The following is a 23,073-nucleotide window of genomic DNA, read 5'->3' as shown; positions in this document are numbered from 1 at the left end:
GGGAGAAGAGGAAAACAAAATGAATTTGAAATAATTTAAAAAACAGCATCTCTCCACACACGTCTCCTTATCGCAACAGCAGCAGTAACAACAACATACTGTACTGCCATCGTGGCAACAAACGACTGGGTGATTATTCGGATTATCTTCCTGTTGTAGCTCAAAGGGCCCTTGCTCGCAATGTGAGCTTAGCAATTTGTGTAAAATGAAATACCTCTCGTGGGGCCGCACAGGTTACAGCTTTTTTGTTTTTGCTACGTCACCTATTGCGCTGACTTTGCCGACTTAGGATGCGAGTTACGTTTTATTTTCAGTATTTAAATTTACACGACGACGTTTGGTGGCTGGATGCGTTGTGTTGTCGCCTTTTGATTGGATGTTTTGCTTCTGGTTGTGCTTGTTTACAGAAGTTGCGGGAGCGGCGAGAATGTAGTTGGTGCCAAAGGAAGTTCTTTCTTGGAAGGGGGGGGGGCTCAGAAAATTTGACTGGTGGTGATAACAGAGAGTCCCAAAGGGAATAACTTCTCTTAAGTGGGGGGGGGGGGCTCAAGATATGACTGTGGGGGGGGGGGGGTGATAACAGGGTCCCAAAGGGAATAACTTCTCTTAAGTGTGGGTGTGGGGGGGCTCAGAATAAGAGCGTGGAGGGCACGGGTGCTGTGTGGGAGCTCGACATAGAAGGTCGTAATTGGTGGGGCAAAGTTATTATCTTTGTTGGGGGCGGGGGGCTCAACACAGAAGACCGAGAGGCGACAACAATGGGAGTCTTCCGTAGGGAGCACACGAGAGTGATTTCTGGGGCTCAGAAACAGAAGACTTGTTGGGGGGGGGGGTGTTCAGGAAAGATTATGGGGGGCCAAAATTAGTTATCCTAAAGATTGACAGACGCTCAAAGCAATATTATTCGAGAGTCCAGAGCTGGTGGTTGGGGGGGGGGGGAAACAACTTGTGGCAGGAGCAAGAGTGTTGAAGGAGTGTGGCAAGGAGCTTTCGGTGTTTTGAGTGATCTTAGGGGGGCCCCACAGACTACTTGGTTGGACCCCCGCAGGGACCGTCCTGGCATTGGCCCGGCTGTGAGTGTGGGAGGCGTCAGAAGGAGAGCCTCGCTGCTGCTGCTGCTGCCCTGGCCGGGTGGAACCCATCCAGGGTGCCGGGCTTCGTTAAAGAAGGAGGAGGAGGAGAAGGAGGATAACTTTTTGCTAGAAACGAAGAGGGCGAATTCTGTTCCGGGAAGACCTCGAGAGGAGGAGGCCAAAGCTGAGTGAAGGAGGAGAGATTGAAGCGACTTGGTTTGGCAGCCGGTGTCGACGAGGAAGGGGGGTACACATCGGGGGGTAGGAGCAGCCACAAAGGCGGTAGTGGATCGGGAAGAAGAGCCGGTGGTGGTGGAGGAGGAGGAGGATCGTGCCGGGTTTGTTGGGGGGGGGGGAAGTCGACACAAGCCGAACCTCGAGTGTACAGCACGGGAAGAAGGAGCTCGGCATTAGTGACTGATTTGGAGGACGATCTGGGCTCGTGGCTGTGGTGTTGGTGGTGGGGTGGGGGAGAGTTTGGTGGAGAGAAGATAGGAGGAGTCAGTACGGGAAGGGGAAGAGGAGACGAAGAAGACGACGAGGAAGAGGAGCCGGGTGGAGGCATGGAGATCGCCAGCCAAGTGATTCTCTCCCCCGACCGACCGCTTCAGCTGCCCGGTCGGTAACAGAGACAGACACCCCCCACACACCCTGCGGTGTCTCGTTCATTGTTTAATAATAATACTAAACGGCATCTGATGGTCGTGTTTGGAACGTGACGTTACGTGTGGGGATGTTATAATGGGAGTTATCTGCGGTGTAGCGACTGTGCATTCCATGGTGGGTGCCGCCTACGTCTGTGTCCGTGGTGCGGTCATGTCCGCCCCCCACCACCACCACCCTCCCGTGCCACTTAATTATACCGTGATGGTGGTGGTGGTGAGGGTGGTGGTGGTGGTGATGGTGATGGTGAGGGTGGTGGTGGTGAGGGTGGTGGTGGTGGTGAGGGTGGTGGTGGTGGCCGAAGGTGGTGTTGGTGGCGAGGGCTGCTTCGTTGGGCAGGGGGCCCGAAGTTACCCGAATAATAACGCCGCGTTCGCACAATTAGCGAGAGAGAGAGACAGCAGAGAGACGTCTCGCAAAACATTAACTCGGGCGATTAGAGGAGGAAGACGTGGCGGTGCCACGTCGCCCCCCCCCCCTCCTTGACAAAATGCGACCTTTAAGGAATTGCAATACAGTGATGATGATGCTGCTGCTGTCGACACCACCACCATTAATAACCCTCGCTGTTACCACCACCGTCGCAGCCTTCATCGGAACGACCACCGTCGACTTCAGTGCAATCCCCACCATCGTCACTGATGCCACCGCAATTATAATCAGAATTACAGTGGTACTGTACCAGCATCTTCAGGACAGCCACCACTGTTACCATCTTCACTGACACCCATACACAGCATCATCACCATCTTAATGACAATCACTGCGGTCTTCACAACCACTGCCATGTTCAAAAAAATCGCCACCGTTATTGGAATTGCCACTACTATCGCCATAATCACTGCACAATTATCGACCGCATTCAACACAACCACTGTCATCAGCTACACAATCAGTCCAGTTAGAATAGCTCTTGGTACCATCAGCACCACCAGCTGAATCATGACCCACGACCATCACCTCTAGTATCAGCACCAGCATCATCAATGCCGCCACCACCACATTTTAGCACCACCATATAATCCACAATCACCAAGTTCAACACAATCACCACAATCATCATCGTCATCTTTACCATTTCAGCACAGTCATCTCCCCAAGTTTACCAACCATCATTACCAACACGATACACGACAACTCGGCAGGAATAGCCACCACTACCAACAACTAACTACAGGCTGAGCCGCCACATGGGAGCGTCTTTTTAACTCGACATCATCATCATCGTCGTCGTCGTCTATTACCTGGTGCCCAGCTCCTCCTACAGACGCCGTGACCTGGCCAGGGTCTTTAACTATCACCACCAACATCATCATCACCAACTTAGTTGTCTTTAACTATCACCACCAACATCATCACCAACATCATCACCAACATCATCATCAACTTGGTTGTCTTTAACTATCATCACCAACATCATCAACATCACCAACATCATCACCAACTTGGTTGTCTTTAACTATCACCACCAACATCATCACCAACTTGGTTGTCTTTGACTATCATCACCAACATCATCAACATCAACAACATCATCATCATCACCACCAACATCATCACCAACTTGGTTGTCTTTAACTATCACCACCAACATCATCACCAACTTGGTTGTCTTTGACTATTATCACCAACATCACCAACATCATCAACATCACCAACATCATCATCATCACCACCAACATCATCACCAACTTGGTTGTCTTTGACTATCATCACCAACATCATCAACATCACCAACATCATCATCATCATCATCACCACCAACATCATCACCAACTTGGTTGTCTTTAACTATCATCACCAACATCACCAACTTGGTTGTCTTTGACTATCATCACCAACATCACCAACATCATCACCAACTTGGTTGTCTCTAACTATCATCACCAACATCATCATCATCATCACCAACATCATCACCAACATCAAAACCAACTTGGTTGTCTCTAACTATCATCACCAACATCATCATCAACATCACCAACATCACCACCACCAAGATCATCACCAACTTGGTTGTCTTTAACTATCATCACCAACTTGGTTGTCTTTAACTATCATCACCAACATCACCAACATCACCAACATCATCACCACCAACATCATCACCACCAACATCATCACCACCAACATCATCACCAACATCATCACTAACTTGGTTGTCTTTAACTATCATCACCAACATCATCACCAACTTGGTTGTCTCTAACTATCATCACCAACATCATCATCAACATCACCAACATCATCACCAACTTGGTTGTCTTTAACTATCATCACCAATATCATCATCAACATCACCAACATCACCACCACCAACATCATCACCAACTTGGTTGTCTTTAACTATCATCACCAACATCATCATCAACATCACCAACATCACCACCACCAACATCATCACCAACTTGGTTGTCGTTAACTATCATCACCAACAACATCGTCACCACCCACCACCACCGCACTGACGGTTTATCATCGTTAATCGTTATCAGCACAGTTCTTCACTCTGTGCGCTGCGTGTCGCCGCCGCCGCCACATTGCTGCTGTTTGATGAGTAAATGTTAAATTCTTGTTAAAGGATTATAGAGAAGGAGGTGGTGGAGGTGGTGTTAGAGGGGTTGGTGGTGGGGGGAGCAGGCGGGCGGCTCCGCTACAGTCGAGCGACGGAATTTTGTCAAAAAGAGAGCAAATGGTAAACATTGTGTCCCCGTCTGTCTTAGCATAACGCGGTAATTAATAATAGATTACATTAATTAGGGGGGGTCCGGGATAGGACCCGGCGGCGTGTGCGGTGGTGGTGGTGGCGCTGGGTGTTCGGGGGGTAGGGGGAGAGAAACCTAAAGACGGCAGCGAGGACGGCGGAGTTTTAAGAGAAAAATGAAAAGACGATAAAAGTTAAAGATAGCGAATTAAGAGTACAGTGCGAGTACAGTTTTAGTGTTTGTTCTTCGAGGCCTAGACGATGCGAGGGCCCGGCGAGACCACGGACTTGCCTGGACGAGCCCCCGGGCTTAGCGAGCGCCGCCCCGGCAGCGCCTCCACGCTGGGCTGCCCACCTCGGGGCTCGAGATAAACAAGTAAATAAAATTAATATTAATACGAGATATAGCAGCAACATTACATAACAATACTGGCCCTAGTTATTGGTCAAAGTCTAAACTACAGCAAGTACCAAGGGGAGCACAGCTGCCGGGGACTCGTGGTAAGTTTACGTTATTGTTGGTGTTTGGGGAGATGGATTTAACAAGGTTGGTGGTGGTGATGATGGTGGTGTACATTTCAGAGGGGGTAACCCGTGTTGATTGTGCTTTTAACAACACATTTACAACACTTTCGGTGACTTAATTAATGCAGGTTGTGAGCAAGTGTGTGTTTTATTGCTTGGCCATGTAATTACATGCTGGGGCCCGTGGATTTTATTTTCTGTCGCCTAAAAAAATCCGCATCATTGGGTCAAGATGGCCAGGGATTGCCCTCCCTTACTCCCCTGCCCGTGTGTGTGAGAGTGCGTCCTGCTGCCACTCACAGCCTGGCGTGCAAAGTACACTCTGTGTCCTTCAATTGGGCACAGCTTAAAGAAAACTACACTCCAATTTTTTTTGTTACTGTACATTGCTATGGTTTCCCCTAAGTGTGTATGTATTTATTTCTGTGTGTGGATTTTGCAGGGTGTCCACAAGTGTCCTGTTACAGCACTACTAAAACCACAATCCACCTCCCCTGTCTCATAATTGACACGTGAATCAATATATAAATGACAAGTAATGCAATGTGATTGAATGTAATTGGTATGCGTTGATATGAACACGCAGCTTGTGATGGATTGTTTAATACAAAGTTCACACCATCACAGCATTCGCTTGTAGCTTAATTGTCTAGAGGGTCGGTGTAGGCACTAACATTCTGACGAAAAGCTAACTATGCCATGTTCTTAAGCTCTCGGTTATTATATCTGCTGTTCTGTTACCTGAATTAACCCGACTAGCAGGTAAACCAAATACAAACTTCCAGTTCCTCAGGGTAAAAATGCATTGCCAACACCCTGTACTGTACTGTATTTAAAGTAATGGTAACCATGCTAGTGGACTTGTTTCGTATTGATAACGGAGGTCATATACTTTAAAAGTGTATTTTTCGAGAATTAAAGCAATTCAGAACTTTAGTCTGAACCCACTTATCGACCCTCAAGGCAGTAGTTTTTGGAACCAAATTTCAAATACTTTTTTGGATTGTTATGGTTACAAGTTTAAAACAAAATATAAGTTTTGTAGCCCCTTTAGAGCATCATTAGAATATACAGAATTGATTAAATCAGGCAACATTTTCTATGCATAGCAAAATGCTGATTAATAATATTTACCTTAACCCAGAAAAGGCTCACTGAGTCTCAAGACATTCCTGCAGGACCCTACGTTGGAATGTTTGGTCCATTCTATTAATAAGTGTTTGGCATGTGGATGGTAACCGGAGTACACAGAGAAATCTGCGCTTATGCAGTGTTAAAACACTCAAAGTGTCGCACAGACAGATTCAAGTATCCATTGCCCTACTCTTAGCCTCCTTGCAGCCCAAGCTTCAAACAGGCTCAATTTCTGCTTTGCTTCCAAGATTTGACTAGATGACATTGAAGGTGATTTGGTCATAGGCAAATGTAAATCTCCATGTGCCATATGCTCTGCAGTTAACCCACTAATATACTCATTGATGGGAGAAAATAGAGGTCATAAAACAAGTGTCCAGATTTCTTTGATTGTATTTTTCCTGTTTAGTTTTTAACTGGTTTAATGGTAAACTGCATTTCAAGAGATAACGGTGTTGAGCTTAAAAACACGTGACTTTTAATTGTTTAACTTGCTTAATCTAGCAGATTGTGCAACATGTACATGTTGCCTCCCTTAAATGAATACAGTGGTTTGTTTCAGTCAGGCAAGCAACAAGCAGATGCCAACACAGATATGGTATTTATTTTGGCTAGCACATCATTACTTTAAAGTTGGGCGATGGCTTTTAAAACATTGACCACAGTTCGTCACGCCAGTAAATAGTGCTATCTGCACAAAGTAATCGTTAACCTAAAAGCAAGTTCCACTGAGTATTATGGTTTTGGCAATTTAAAGTGTACGTTGGTCACTGTTGAAAGTACGGGTCAATTGTTTGGCGATGTAAATAAAATGAAGTTGGGAAACTGAATGCCTTCAACCTTTTGTGTCAGTAATTCTCTAAAGCCTGTGCAATGCTTTCAAGCTCGGAGGTTGTAATTTGATCATCTATCACACTGAATGCTGTGCATGGCAGTAATGTCCATTGCAATTGAAATTAATCTGGTGTCTGTATTTTTTTTTTGCACAGGCACAATGGAAGAGCTGCACAGCCTGGACCCCCGACGGCAGGAGCTGCTGGAAGCCAGGTTTATGGGAGGAGCGTTTAAGGTAATAACTGTTCAGGAGCTTGCACATAATTGTACTTGATTTGGTCAGCAAATCTCAACTGTACATGTGCATTGTTATTGTTGTGATGCATTAGTGTTGCGCTGGATGAGCTGGCCTATTAACCTTGCGGTTGGTTATACAGTACAAAATGGGTGTTTCTGTTGATCCTTGCCCAGATGAGATGCCGCCATTTTGGTGCATCTACATTCTTTGTTAGATTTGCTTACCTCTGCTCAGCCTGGCGACCATTGCTGACATGCTATTTGTCAAAAAAAAAATCGATGTACAATATACAGCATGCTCCATGCCAAATTGTTCCGGAGGGGTTATGCATTGGCATCTGCTGGTGGCAGCGTGAACTAATTATCTCCAAGAGATTAAAAACAAGGAGATTGACCACTCAAAATTACATCAATCATAAAGGGTGTGTGCCATAAAATGTGCTTTTTAATTCCGGCTTGCCTGTTGATCTGTACACATAGCCCAGCAATATTTTTTTGCTGAATGGGAGTGTTGTGAACAGGAGCCTTAGTGAATGTCATCTTGGATGTCTGCATGGCTGTTTCAGCGTCTTGTCGTTTGGTACATTTTAAAATAATTTTAATCGCGTAATGGATTACGTAATTCTGAAAAAAATCATAACATTCAACGATACGGATACTGACTTAAAGCTTTCGTGACTGCAGGAATACATATTCTATGGATCTTTCGGTACCATGTAGATACAATCGAAACGTCGTGATATTTTTATTATTTTTCTATCTATGTGGCTTTACCGAAAGACCCATCGAATTTAAATACAGATACAGGATGTGGTGTTTTAATGTGCTTTAATAATATTTCTGCAGACTCCACCATCAAACAGTGAAGCATCCAACCAAAGCATTGGGAGTCATGGATCCCTTAGTGACAAAGAGACTGAGGTAAGGTGTTCGCACTTTATATGTGGCCAGGAAGTTATACATTTTGACCAGTGTAGAGTTTTACCACACTGGTGCATGTTAAAGTACCAAAACAGTAGTGGTTAAACAGTTTATAGTGTACTCGTACATTATTTTCAACAGTGCTTACCCTGTCTCAGCTAAAAATAGACATTGATGGTAAATTCCAAGTTATTTTTATAAGTGTTAAGTATGCCAAATAGTCTGACATTTTAAAGGTAGCGTTCAGCATTGAGCATTATTTGTGATATTGATCTTAAAGCTAATGCTGCCTACTTTGTGGCTTTTTCCTATCCCTTCCTTAGCAAACTCCTGAAAAAAAGGCAACAGATATCAGAGTGCGAAAACGTAAAGCAGATGGCCAGACTGATCCCAGTCAAAGTAATTGGAATGGTTGTATTGTCTGCGTGTTGCAATTAAACATACAGACAAACTATAGTACCGTGATTAAAATTTTTTGTAGCTTAGTTGAGACATGTTTAAAGACATTTCACTAATTCTGTCTTGCCTACTTTGTTCCCAGTTAAAGGCTGCTCTAAAGGACCCAAAATTAGTGACTATTTTGAGGTAAGAGTCTAAAGACTTAACTTTTAAAGTTGCCTGTGTTGGTTCTAGTTTACCCATTCTCGACAGAATTAACCATTTGTAACTTTGCTTAAATTGATGTTGTGTGTTGCATTTCACAGTTTGCTGCCGGAATAGTGCCCGGCATCAGCCCAACATGGGGTGCGATTCCTTTACCTAGGACACCCTCCCAGCTTTCCCTCTCACAGCCATCATTTGTGAGTATCACCGTGACTTCCCTGTTTAATTTCGTTTGTAGAGACACCACCCTGGACAAGAATGTTGTCTTGCATGCTGGAAGCCATATGCATTCCTTTGTTTCAAATTACATTCATTTTCTAGTAGACAGAATCATGACTATTATCTTTTTTGCAAAGTGTTTCATTTCAGATATTCATGAACAAATCATTGAGATGGCACTTTTCCATATGGTTTTGTAACAACTCATACCTAGGATGGCATTTACATTTCCCATGTCAAATATTTGTTAAAATGGAAAGCTTTACTTTCTATTTGGTACACATGAAAACCACCTGCATTTATTGCCTGCTTTCTTTTATAGTTTCAAGTGTGTTGTAAACAAGTGAATAAATCCACAAGCAGGATATCCATGTGACCAATTTACGTAACTGTTAAGGTTTTAACTTATTAGAATGGGCAGTCCTGTGACCACCCGCAAAAATTGGCCCAATTCCCATAACTGTCCTGCCAAAACCTTTGAACAACCGTTGTAATTCAGACAAGGCCCTGTTTGTAGAGAGATGTAGCATTCTCAACTCAAGATACTAATAAATAATCACGACTCGACTGTGTTTTGTCAGATGACCCAAGGCAGTCCACCTTCGGCTGGTGCTTTGGGCACAGAGCATTCCCCTGTAAAGCTTGGACACTCTCCGGTCACGATGGTACACAAAAACAACCAGGTCTGCATGCACAGTGTGCACAGTTCGTCTACATTTAAATAACACTTGTGTGACTGTATTATGATGTGTCTTGTTTGTGCGATGATGTTGGTTCACACCATTTAACATTGTTTGTACCATAGACTGAAATCACCTTGGAGAAGATAAAGATGTTGGAAAATAACCAGAGCTCAGATTTGGAAAAAAAGGAGGGGAGAATCGATGACCTGCTCAGGGTATGATTTTTTTTTTATCAGAAGCTTATTAACATTTTCAAAATATATGTAAAGATGATCAAAACAATGGCACCATTCAAAATTATTTTTTTAAGACTCTGTCGTTTGATAGTTTCTGCAATGCATTCTCTGTCAGGCGAACTGTGACTTGAGGCGGCAGATCGAAGAGCAACAGAAGCTGCTTGAAAAGTTCAAGGAGAGGCTGAACAAATGTGTGACTATGAGCAAGAAACTGCTAGTTGAAAAAGTAAGTACAGGAATGTAGGGATGTATGGTTAGACCACGGTAACAAACGCACGGTCTTTTTCTGTCACCAGTTGCTAGCTGATGGATGCCTGTGCAAGCTTTAATTTAACCCTGTTATTGGGTGCAGTCTGAGCAGGAGAAGCAAGCATGCAGGGAGAAAAGTATGCAGGACCGACTGAGGCTTGGCCACTTTGTCACCGTCCGACATGGGGCCACCTTCACCGAGCAGTGGACAGACGGCTCAGCCTTCCAGAACCTCATCAAGTGAGTTATTCCCTCACGTAATTTTTTACTCAATGCTGACACAACTGGTTTGTGTTGTGAAGGAAAGCAGAGAGTGTGTTGTAAAGCAATGGTTATGTTCAGACTGTACCTTCTTACTTTGGGGCAAAGGTTTCCACCACTTTCATTCCTTTTTTTCCTTGGTTGATGTATGTTTGCAAGCATGCTATTAAAATGTCTGGAGCATCTTTCCAGATTGATGGTGTGAGTAAAAAACACATTTGTAGAATGCCATGATTGTCATTAAACAGGCAACAAGAGTGGGTGAACCAGCAGCGGGAAGACATTGAACGGCAGCGGAAGTTGCTGGCCAAGCGAAAACCGCCGATGGCTGCTCACATGACCAGCCCAGCTTCTGCTGCGGAACAGAAGCAGCGCAAGAACAAGGCAGTCAATGGTGCCGACGACAACTTCGTAAAGCCAAGTGTACCACCGACGTGAGCAGCAGCAGCTTCCTTTTTTGAAGGAGTCTTAAATCGCCACTTCGTATGCAACGTTTGTGTGTGTGTTCATTACATACCATATATGGTTCCATAGCAGCAAGCGAAACTGTATGTGGAGCTCGGCTGACCATTCGCAGTCCCACCATTCCAAATACAAACTCCTTCATTGTTAGATGGGCCAATGTTAACACCGCAGTCACAAGGCAGCCAGCGGGAGCAGTTGGTGTTAGCGTGTTGTAGTAGCACAGCTGTGAGTACAAACCTGCCCCTGTGTAACTGTCGGCATGGACACCTGTTCAAGTGTGAGCACCATTTATAAAAACTACACTTGGCATGACGCTGCGTGCATAGTTGTGCACGGCATGTGGATTTTTTGTTGCTTGTGTAGTGTGCAGTCCATCGTCGTTATTCATGAAGCTGCCTTTTTTGTTTTTGTTGTTTAATCTGAGAAGTAGTATAAGTTTTGTAAGGTGGCCTTATTTGGCATGGAAAGTTATTTTAATATTTGCTGATGCTATAAGGTATTTTTTTCTGATAGTGTATATAAGTTATGTGTATTGTTGTAACATTCTAAAATATTTTAAGTATGCATTAATGTGTTTTTTCCTGGACAAGCTCATAAAGTAACATCAAGCCTTTAACTTTGATAAGCAGTCTTTGAAGTATTGTTTCTGCAAAACCAAGTTTTCATGCATGGGTTGTAACGAATCCTCGAGGGCTGCATATTTTTTTTTGCTTTTCCTCTCGGGATGTTATAACTACCCCGACACTTGACATGCAATGCTGCTTGATCATATTTATATCCCTTATGATTTAAATGCATGTGCAAACAATTCTCCACTTATGCAATATACCATACATCACATATGTGACATTTCTTGTTTTTTTCAGGTTAACGGTAGCTGAGTACCATGAGCAAGAAGAAATTTTAAAGCTCAGATTAGGACATCTTAAAAAGGTTTGATTTCTATTTGAAATCCACATTACATAAACATTTCTGGAAAAAAAAACACCTTTGTGCAACCCATTTCCCACTCTTGCTTGTAGCTATCTCGAGTGCGTGTTCAATGCAGATGGTGGAGCTTTTGAGTGCGTGAGCACATCGGTGTTTACACACACGCAGCCCAGTTGTGTTGAGTAGTTGAGCTGGCCCTTGCGCTGTGTGTGTGTCGCTGTGTGCCGTAGGAGGAGGCCGAGATCCAGGCAGAGCTAGAAAGGCTGGAACGTACGAGGAACCTGCACATCCGTGAGCTCAAGCGGATTCACAATGAGGACAACTCGCAGTGAGTTTTTCGCTTAGCCATTATTTCAAATTTGGAGTTGTGTTGTCATAACTGGTGGTGAAGCAAGTTCCTCCCTCACTATACTAGAATTAAACGTAAGGCAGTTTGATGGTCCAGTACTCCAGTTGCTGGCTCACCGTTGGTCAGTTGCCTACTTAACATTCTGTGTTTCTACTACCATGGTTACTACTGCCATAGACTTATTGATTTTTCAACCAATGCGTAATCTACCAGAATGACTTGTCTAACCCATACTGTTTTCAACCACCATATTTCAGGACAAATACTTCTGTCTGCTTCATTCCTAACACTGCAAAATTGTGAATACCAGTCCCATTGTCTCTATTCCCAAGTTCATGTAACTGCTCAATTCAAGACATGCATTCACTTTATTATACCTTCAATAGTGTTATTTGTTGCTTGGCACTTACCATTTTGGGCCTGTGCTCGGCAACTGTGATGTTTTTTATTATTATAGAAATTCTCACAGTGACTGTGCAACAGGTGTTTTTGTCCCCCTAGCAACCTGAAATTTAAATTAAGTGTTCAAATGTGATGTAAACTCAAGTGGATACATTTTCAAATATGGGCTCTCATAAATCACCAAAACTAGCAGGCAAGTCGTTTCATTCGTACAGGTAAAAAAATGAGAATAGCTACTCCTAACATTTTTCCACCAGGGGGTGTATACATGAAAGGTAATGTATTTTGCTAAGTATTGTGTTTTTTCAAAAGCAGATTGAGAATTCACCATTCTTTGTAATTTAATATTTGTGTTTTAAAATTAAGTATCCATCCACTGCTGGATGAAGGTCTCCCCCATGTCTTTCGGTCATAGAGGTTCTTAGGCCATACATTTTCATGCTAGTCAGTACGAGTTTGTGAAATGGGGGCCCAAGTACCATCACTTGTCAATGATATTAACCGTGGCCAGGCATAAAACTCAGGTTGCTGGATTCATAGTGAAGTGCACCAACCACGGCTGCTGCACCATCCGTCTCTGTATAATATCGGGTATAAATGTATTTTGACTGGGCATTTGAGATAGCTTTAAGAAATGGTTTGTGCAGAATGTTGCACATGTGGTCAGTCTCAATTTGGCCACTACCATAATATCTTGACTTGGCAGTAGTTTTAGTAAAAAAAAGTATTTGTTTCATTGATGTATTTGAAGTCCAAATAAAATGGCCCACGTTTATTCCTTTGACAAACTTTATCATCGCACATGTCCGATTGTCGACATTTTTCAACGCATATTGACCATCAAAATGTGTATTGCATTTACAAGTAAACATCTGTTTTACACTTAAAAGCTGGAACCAGGGTAAAGCCTCAATTTTAAAAGCAAAGAAAGTCCGATTGACAGTACTATTTGGCGATGTTGGAAGGAACATGTGCAAAATTGTGTCCCTGGGCTGTTGGTTGTCGTTTGAGAGAATATAAACATTCCTGCGGAGGGAGCTGGTAGGAACGTTGGGTTGCTCGGTCAATGGCCAGGGTCAACGGCGGCGTGGTGTATTCCGCAAATATGGCCGACTATGAGGGCGGGCACAAGCCGGCGTGAGTAGGTTAAACGTTGAGTTTTATAAGGGCATCACGGGGTGATCAGCCCCTCCCCACCCAGCCCACACCCTCCCCAGCCCCTCCCCTCCCCACCTCGCCCCTCCCCACCCAGCCCCTCCCCACCCTCCCCTTTCCACCCAGCCCCACCCCTCCCATTTTTGGATGCAGGACGGACGGACACAATAATCCCTTGCGGGCTGGTGGAACCAGGTGGTTCCTACCAGTATAAACATTTATTTCCACATGTGTGGTTATTCCAAACAATATTGAAGTGCACCAAATGAAGCTATTCTGTTTGGAATCTGTAACGTGCATTTTCGTAAAGCATTATAAGGCAAAGCGGTAATGTAAAGGTAACTTGATTGAAATATTCAAGAATGGATGTTAAATAATTAACATTGAAATTTAAATGATCTGGCTGTGTGATGTGGTTTTCTTGTTGGTGTTCCATTTAGATTGTACTAAATACTTGAATGACTTGGCAGTCGTGGGTAGTGACGTAATTACTCTGCTCAGTACTGTTCAAGATCTGTCTATTATAAACTAGATTGCTGCATGTGTAATGTTTTTGGATAATTACAATTGTCAGATTGTTACGCAATGTAACCATAATATCTTGTTTATTGACGTACCATCACAAATATTTAAGTAATGGTTTTGGAATCCATTCCCACCTATTAATATTAATTGCACACTTTTCTGGCAGTGCTTTTCACTGCGCCCAGTGCAATGTGTTTTACATTTTCACCAAATGAAAAGGCAATTGCGTACAACCCTCTTATTCACATCGTGGTGCAACACTTGTCATAACCTCTAAAATGTTATGTATATTAAAAAAAGACTACCTACTGGCAATCATTTATTGGAAGGTTTTTTTGGGGGGAAATGCTTTGCTTTTGCAAGTGCTTCAATGACGATATATTTTTTTTTTATTTCAATTTAATTACTTGATCCCTATTCTTGGTTCTTTCGGTAAAGTCACGTAGAAGGGAAATAAAAAAAATATTTAAAAAATATTAAACAATAAAAATTCTCACGACGTTTCGACTGCAACACAAGCAATCATCATCAGGTGTGAAATCCACAGCAAGAAAATTTGAAAAAAGTTGCGGTTTTTCCTAACGTCAGCACCACAGACAGCGATTTGGCAGTTGATCCCCTTTAACGATTTAAGATAAATGAGATTTTGGCTTTGTGACTGCCATTGCACATGCACAATTTACACTCTTTTTTTATGCTGGTTAGGCTCTCAAAGTAGTGTAGGTCAAGAGGTCACCATGGCCAGTGCCTTGATTGCACAACTGCAACCATTTTACCTTTTTCACATTTGCCTGTTCCATGTATTCTGTAAAGCTACGTTCAAAACTGCTATTTATATAAATGATATTGGCATTGTATGAGAATTTTACACGGTTATCGAAAAGGTTTGAATACCTAACACTTAACTTATGATAAAATCTTCACACATTTTAATACAACCTAATTGGGTGGCTTTATTGTTGTCACCATTGCTGATGAAGATAGTTGTTTGTTTTATTTATCTGAAAACAACCTCCAGGCTTGAGATTTAAAAAGCATTATCGGTTATTCCTTTGTCATTCAATAATGCATCTTCCGGTCGCACAACCAATGCAAAGTTGTAAACATTATCTCAATGCAGGATTTCTGTCTCTAAGCAACAGGAACAGTACTTGTTTGGTTAAAGCAAAGGTCTACTTACAACAGCACACGTGCAATCAAGAGTTCCCTTACATTTTTAGTCCAGAGGAACGTGTATATGCTCATGAAATTGTACACTTTTTATTTCAAAACTTCAGGTTTAAGAAAACATTTTTATTTGATAACACAAAAAAGCCTAAGTGTTGCGTGGATGGGTCATGTGATCAAAAGGATTACACGCAGCATTGACATATTTTCTTTGGTGTTAATTGGATGACTGTAAACCTGTTACATCCGCTGATGTCACGGACCATATTTTTAACTGCCCTACTTTTTCTATTTGTTTTTTTAAGGTTTAAAGATCACCCAACGTTGAATGACAGATACCTCCTGCTTCATCTATTGGGGAGGGGAGGGTTCAGTGAAGTGTACAAAGTAAGTACCTTTAATTCTAATGGATTTTTGCAACAGTTAAATATTTGTTAAAATGGAAAGAGCCAATATTACTTGTTTGTAATTGCCAGGCTTTTGACTTGCAAGAACAGAGGTATGTGGCTGTGAAGATCCACCAGCTTAACAAAAACTGGAGAGATGAGAAAAAGGAGAACTACCACAAGTGAGTGGAGCATCTTATGTGATACTGCTCCCTCTGTCTGCGGTGTATTTACATTTCTATACAGTGATTGCATACAGGCAAAACAAATGAGATATCTAAAAATACTAATCTACATTGTCTTAAGCCATCTGCGTTTCCCGTCGTGTATCCTTCGATTACCCTTTGGAGGAAACCAAAACTTGCAACAAGCGATCTAAATCCATCGGATCCCAGTAACTGGACATTAACAAGGAAAAATACATACTGTCACTGTTGACCCTTCTCTGAAGGTGCTATAGTTGAAATGTTTGTACACGTTCGTCATTGACACCCTGGCCTATTCTGATGGTAATGGCCTATGTTTCATTGGTGATGACTTCTTTCTTCACCTCATAGTCTGGAAGGCTTTACTTGATGTGAGTGGCAAGGCCATATTTCAGATGGTTGATGGCAGAAATTATGTTATATCCATCGATTTTATACTCTTTGGTTCTTTCGGTAAAGTGGCGTAGTTAAAATAAAATAACAAATCACGACGTTTCGCACCACACCCCCCCCCTCTCTCTCCCCCCTTGCTCCTCCCCCCCCTTTCTTACCTATATAACCTCTTGCCACGTAAGCTCTCTCACCCACTGCATTGGCATTGTTGCTGCATTGGCATTGTTGCTGCATTGGCATTGTTGCTGCATTGGCACTTGTGCACCGCCCATGCTCCTGGTGCTATTGATACACTTGGGCTATGCCCATCCCCAAACCTTTATAAACAGTTTGCCTTTAGAGGCTGACTCCTTTGCCTGATGACGATCGAAACGTCGTGATTTGTTTTATTTTATTTCTAATTACGTGACTTTATCGAAAGAACCAAAGAGTATGGATTCCTGCAGTCACGATAGCTTCAAATCATCGATTTTATAGTTCTTGAGTCGCTTATCTTCGGCGTGGGTTTCCTGGAGTGCAACAACGTCGATGTGTTCTTGATGTAAACACTTGCCGAGTTCCTCACACTTTGCACGTGAGAGGCCTTCCACGTTTAGTTGATACACTCGTAATGCTGGTCCCACTCTTCTTTGGCTGATGTTTTGGCCCTGAAAAGAACCATTTTTTGGACAGGATTTACAAATATACACGATTTCCAAAAAGGCTGAAGTGATGGTTTTAGTCGTGCGATGAGGCACTTAATCCGGCTTTCGACCTGCCAGAAGCTGCTGTGAGCAGGTCCTTCCCCTCACCAGCTACATCAAAGCTGGATTCCAGCAAAGGGAAAAAACCTGTATCGCCATGATAGATCTCTCATCCGCCTATGACACCATCTGGAGACATGGGTTCCTACTCAAGGCAGTGCACATCATCAAGTGTCACACCTTCCCGATAACACAAACCATGCAAAAAATGTCAATGACGGCTTACCTCAGGGATCAGTACTGGCTCCGATCCTGTTTAACATCCTCACCAGCGACCTGCAAAAGACATCATCCCACAAATTTGTCTATGCGGACGACATAGCAATGGCTACTCGGGGAACAAACCTGAAGTACATTAGTTACACACTCACAGAAGACTTGTCCGTGTTATAAGACTACTTCCAAAGGTAGAGACTATGACCAAATCCCTCCAAACGACTCTAACTGAGACATAAAGGCTCAGTTGGAAGTGACTTTCTGTGGTAACCCCGTCAAAACGAGCCATATCCCAAGTATTTGGACATAACTTTGGACAGAAGCCTCACATTAAAAAGCACATCGAAAAGGTGAAGGAAAAAACTAAAAGCAGAGGGGCTCTGATGCGCAAACTTGACGGTACAACGTGGGGAACTGCCGCCCTCGTTCTCGTGCATTCCAGTGCCGAGTATTGCGTGCCAATCTGGGCATCAAGTGTTCACACAAAGAAATTGGACGTCCAGATCAACAGCGTCCTTGGACCGATAAAGAGCACACTGAAATGCACTCCTACTGAGTGGCTACTGGTTCTAGCAAACATTACGCCAGCAAACCTCCGCCGGGATGCCGCGACGTCAAACCAACTAGGAAAAATCCAAGGAAGTGTACATCTACCGTTACACCAAGACCTGCTCGACCCTCCATGAACCCATCTTAAATCCTGGAAACCAATTCTGCGGAGGTTCCAAATAAAAGCCTCATCGACGACCCCACCATTGCTCTGCACAGCTTTGATGTGCCGAGAAAATATGGTGCTCCATCAACGGCTTCAGAACAGCAACTGGTCGCTGCACACACGCCCACAAGTGGAGAATTCAAAACAACCCACAGTGTGACTGCTGCCACTCGAAAGAGACATTGGACCATATCGCGAATAACTGCATCCTACGCCCACTCTCCGGCTGACTGAGCAGTATTAGTCGTGCAACTCCCGAAGCTATCGCATGGCTCACAGACTGAAACTTGGACGTGTGATTTGCACATACTTTCCATATGCTAGAGAGACTTGAATTTTGAGGGTCTATCAGCCGCATAGCACGTTCTGAAAAACTGTCTGCAATATTCGTGCATGTCACATTCTCTTTACTTTCTACTAATCATTTTGCAGGCACGCGTGTCGGGAGTACAGAATACACAAGGAACTGGATCATCCACGAATAGTAAAGCTCTACGATTACTTCTCTCTCGACACCGATTCGTGAGTAAACATTCTGGTATTTTGGACTTTTTATTGAACTAATATGAAAAGCAAGTGAGCGTTTGTGTGGAATTTGTACATGTAATGTCTTATCATCACCACCTCTAGATTTTGTACAGTGCTGGAATACATCCATGGGAATGACCTGGACTTCTACTTGAAGCAGCACAAGCTGATGTCGGAGAAAGAGGCACGCTCGATCATTATGCAGATCGTGAGTGCCCTCAAGTACCTGAACGAGATCAAGCCACCCATCATACACTACGACCTCAAGCCAGGTATTGTTGCAGGATCCCATTCACCCATCCCAGTTGTCTAGACAAATTCATCAATATCCCAATTGTGGTCAAATTTTATGATTGCACTGGCCACTGTTTTATATGACAGTCATAAAGAAGTGTAAGTGGGCAGTTATATTTTCAGTACCCACTGTCTGCCTTGAAAACAGAATGAGTCTTAGAAACACTACGCTCCAGTTTTCATTCAATATACAATCAGGTTTGCATTTAACATCTTTCATTAGGGTTCATAGTTTACATGCAATAAACATTTACTGTGCTGCCCTTGAAAGCCCTTGGAACAATTGCTGGTAATGTGTAATTTTCAACTTTGACCCGACATGAACCACTTACCTGCCCCACACCCCACATACCTTTTGAAATCAGGCAACATCCTGCTGGTGGATGGAAAATCTTGTGGTGAAATCAAGATCACCGACTTTGGGCTATCCAAGATCATGGATGATGAAAACTACAACGCTGTGGATGGCATGGATCTGACATCTCAGGGGGCAGGAACCTACTGGTAAACTATATTTTTTTTAGTAAACAAAATCAATATTTATCTTAAAAAAATATTTGTGCTCGACAAAGGAAGTTATGGTCTTGAATGCCTTATCGAAGGAAGAAAACTTTTTATTTGGGGCAGTGGTGCAGTGGCTATTGCACTGCGCTGTGAACCCAGTTAGCTAACTTTAATTCCTGACTACGGCTACCATCATTGGTGAGTGATGTGTGAACCAGTCCTGGGCTCACCTTTAACCAACCCACACGAGTATGTGTGTCGGTGTGAATTATGAGAAGGCCTTCATCCAGCTGGGGATTGACGCTTCACATTATTAGATTGATGAACATGTTTTATTCCTTTAAGAACCTTGAAGCATTGTACTTATTCATATTTTAAATACATATATTTAGTGCACGTGTAAAATGGTGTAATATATTCATAGTGCCATGTGTTTATAAATGTGCTTGTAAATATTAATCAACTGGTCTTACAGTGAGGGGAAAAAAGTATTTGATCCCCTGCTGATTTTGTACATTTGCTCACTGACAAAGAAATTATCAGTCTATAATTTTTATGGTAGGTTTATTTGAACAGTGAGAGACAGAATAACAAAAAATCCAGAAAAACGCATGTCAAAAATGTTATTGATTTGCATTTTAATGAGGGAAATAAGTATTTGACCCCCTCTCAATCAGAAAGATTTCTGGCTCCCAGTTGTCTTTTATACAGGTAACGAGCTGAGATTAGGAGCACACTCTTAAAGGGAGTGCTTTTTTTTCTGGATTTCTTTGTTGTTATTCTGTCTCTCACTGTTCAAATAAACCTACCATTAAAATTATAGACTGATCATTTCTTTGTCAGTGGGCAAATGTACAAAATCAGCAGGGGATCAAATACTTTTTTCCCTCACTGTAAATCTTGACTTAAAGCTGGTCTTGTCGAGAGTTGCAAATGTTGTGCATGTCTGTGCAACGTGTCGGCGTGTTTTTCTACAATTTTTCTAGGTACTTGCCTCCAGAATGTTTTGTAGTTGGGAAGGAGCCACCAAAGATCTCAAACAAGGTGGATGTGTGGTCTGTTGGCGTCATCTTCTACCAGTGCCTTTATGGGCGAAAGGTAGATGCTTCACCTCGCATTTTTCGATGTAAAGCTTTCGTGACTGCAGGGATTCATCTTCTTGGTTATTTCGGTAAAGTCACGTAGAATAGAAATAATAAAATAATAAAATTAAAACATAATAAAATAATTCTCACGACGTTTCGGCCACAATGCAAGCAGCCGTCCTCAGGTGGAGAACAGGTCTGTCATTCAGACTCTGTCTTCTCGACAGACCTGTTCTCCACCTGTGGACGGCTGCTTGCGTGTTCTCCACCTGAGGACGGCTGCTTGCGTTGTGGCCGAAACGTCGTGAGAATTATTTTATTTGTTTTATTTTTATTATTTTATTATTTCCATTCTACGCGATTTACCAAAAGAACCAAGAAGATAACCTCGCATTGTAAATTTTTTCTATGAATATTTATTATTATTATTTGTTTATTTTTAAGTTTTAATTCCACAATTTTGCATCATTTTTGTGCAGCCTTTTGGGCACAATCAGTCTCAACAAGACATCCTTCAGGAGAAAACCATCCTGAGAGCTACAGAGGTGCAGTTTCCCGTCAAGCCCGTCGCCTCAAATGAGGCCAAGGTATGTCTATATCTCGCTCGGGGTTTTTAAACATGGCCATGCTGGCATCTGGCTGCAGTGTCAGGAGGCAATAAATGCTGCTTTGAGTTTCAATTATAAGCTGAATCACTCAATGACCTTCATTTAAAACCATGCAGAAGCCTATCGAGGCATGTGAATGTAGTTAATTACATAACGAGAATGTGATGGCAGTCATTTCCTCAAAGCTGTCTCCATGAGACGGCTCAATTTAAAGGCATGCAGATCCTTGTGTGGACTGCTTGGTTTTCTATCAATAATGTTGCACACAATGTGGTTTGTTTGAGGAAAAAAGTCACAAGTTGGTGTGGTCTTAGGCATTCATTCGTCGCTGCCTGGCCTACCGCAAGGAGGACCGCATCCACGTACAGCAGCTGGCCAGCGACTTGTACCTCATGCCTCACATCCGCAAGTCTCCTGCGAACACCAATACACATACGCCCAACTCCTCTGCCTCTGCTACCGCATCGCCCAACAGCAACTCCAACTAGTCAGCTTGGTGGCACACACTGCCCACAGCAACGGGACGAAGGGGCCGGGGGGGGGTCTGTGCTCTACGGAGACCCGAAGCTTGATGGATTCAGTGGCTGTGGGCATGAGAAATAACATCTCCGTTGACTTCTTAAGAGGAGCGGTGATGCTGCGGAGGTGGACACTGACCCTACAATGTGTTTTTGGGCATTGTTTAGCCTGGTGTCCAGGCCACATCTTTTTTTAGGGCTGGGAGTCGTCGAAACCCGAAGTTCAGCCATAATGCCTCACCGTCTCCTGAACTGTTATAGAGAAAAGGGAGATGCTCAAGTGCTTGGGCGCCTGAGTTAAGGTTTACTTCACGGTGTGAAAAAAAACTTACAAAGCTGCCATTCGTCTTTCGCTACCTGTCATCCATTTTTGAAACTGATCTGGGGAAGACTTGAAGCTTTACTGAGAGGATACGTTCTTGTGTACATACATGTATAAATTTTAGAACGATGAAGGTCTTTGTTGGAAAGTTGATGGGCCGTGCAAGTTCGTGAGTGTTTGTTGAGCGATGTGAAATATAAAGTTAGAGGTCGTTGAATAATGTTGCACATGCATGACTGATTTTTTTTTGGTGCAAAAAATGTAGTTTACTTATCTCTGTAATGAACATTTAAATTTTAAAAAGAATCTAATATGACTACCACTGGCATTGGTAAAGTGAGTTGAAGTGCAGAATTAAAATTATTTTAAAAAAATACTTGAAAAGTTCAGTGAAGTTGCCCTTGTGTGGGAGTGTGATTAGGGATTGTGTAATTGTTAAAATTGTTTTGAAATTGTTATACATGTACATAATCCAATGCTTTTAGTCTGTAAAGATGATGCCACCATCTCTTTTTTTACTTATGCAGTGTATGAATGACCCCTGGGTGCTGAGCACTTTATACTCCATGTAACCTTAACTTTGGTTTATGCAGATCGGTTATTGTATGGCATTGCATTTTACACAAGAAATTATTTAACAACCTATTAGAATGGACAATTTATAATTTTCACGAGTGCCATTCCTATATCCTTTAATAAATAAAATGCCACCATATTAAGTACTGTTACATGACCATTACATTTCTATCGGGTGCTTTAAAACCTCAGTTAAGGTAGGAGTATTGAGTTGAGTGATGTGAAGTGCATGTGGGGTGAATTGCGTGGCTTTTTATAATAGTCTACTACCAACAATGCCCTAGTCTACAGTCTCTTCAGTCAATACAAGTTGAAATAAAGATTTACTGCAAAGAAATTAAAATGGCAGAGCTTGGCTCTTTAGTGTGTGCTGTGTGGATTCCGACGTGTGTAGTATTGAGGTGTGGTTACAATTGATGAGTTGCCCACTTTCAAACAATGTTTTCTGTTCAAAATGTAAGCTGTCTCTTTAAACACAACTATTCACAGTAAGCATAGAACACTAATCAATGTAGGGTCTTGTGTATTGTGTAAAATGTGCAAATGAAAAAAAAATGGTTTACATAAAGTATAATGATAAAGCATCAAGCAGGACAGTATTTTAGTTGTAGAGATATTTTTTTATATTGTTACTAATTCTCCAC

At 42.6% G+C, this 23,073-nt stretch overlaps 1 protein-coding gene across 5 annotated transcripts; it reads left to right on the top strand.

Annotated features, from left to right (window-relative positions):
* Positions 1-1,108: 1,108 nt before the first annotated feature.
* Positions 1,109-22,766, top strand: LOC144720934 (serine/threonine-protein kinase tousled-like 2). Of its 5 annotated transcripts, none has more exons than XM_078598112.1 (21): positions 1,109-1,691; positions 7,089-7,168; positions 8,017-8,091; positions 8,415-8,490; positions 8,633-8,676; positions 8,796-8,891; positions 9,495-9,596; positions 9,719-9,811; positions 9,948-10,058; positions 10,185-10,321; positions 10,591-10,776; positions 11,674-11,740; positions 11,968-12,065; positions 15,641-15,722; positions 15,812-15,903; positions 18,427-18,516; positions 18,625-18,794; positions 19,182-19,320; positions 20,307-20,418; positions 20,885-20,992; positions 21,328-22,766. In XM_078598112.1, the coding sequence occupies exons 1-21, from the start codon at positions 1,637-1,639 to the stop codon at positions 21,499-21,501; spliced, it is 2,187 nt and encodes a 728-aa protein (XP_078454238.1). In that variant the 5' UTR covers positions 1,109-1,636; the 3' UTR covers positions 21,502-22,766. The 5 variants fall into 5 exon arrangements, with proteins under 5 accessions (XP_078454238.1, XP_078454237.1, XP_078454241.1 ...); XM_078598111.1 differs by having other exon boundaries at positions 8,415-8,502; XM_078598114.1 differs by lacking the exon at positions 1,109-1,691 and adding an exon at positions 4,544-4,941.
* Positions 22,767-23,073: the final 307 nt, after the last annotated feature.

The sequence above is a fragment of the Lampetra planeri genome, chromosome 10, assembly GCF_965212315.1.
Source record: "Lampetra planeri chromosome 10, kcLamPlan1.2.h2, whole genome shotgun sequence".
Lineage (NCBI taxonomy): Eukaryota > Metazoa > Chordata > Hyperoartia > Petromyzontiformes > Petromyzontidae > Lampetra > Lampetra planeri.
This window is presented reverse-complemented; position numbering and strand designations above follow the sequence as displayed.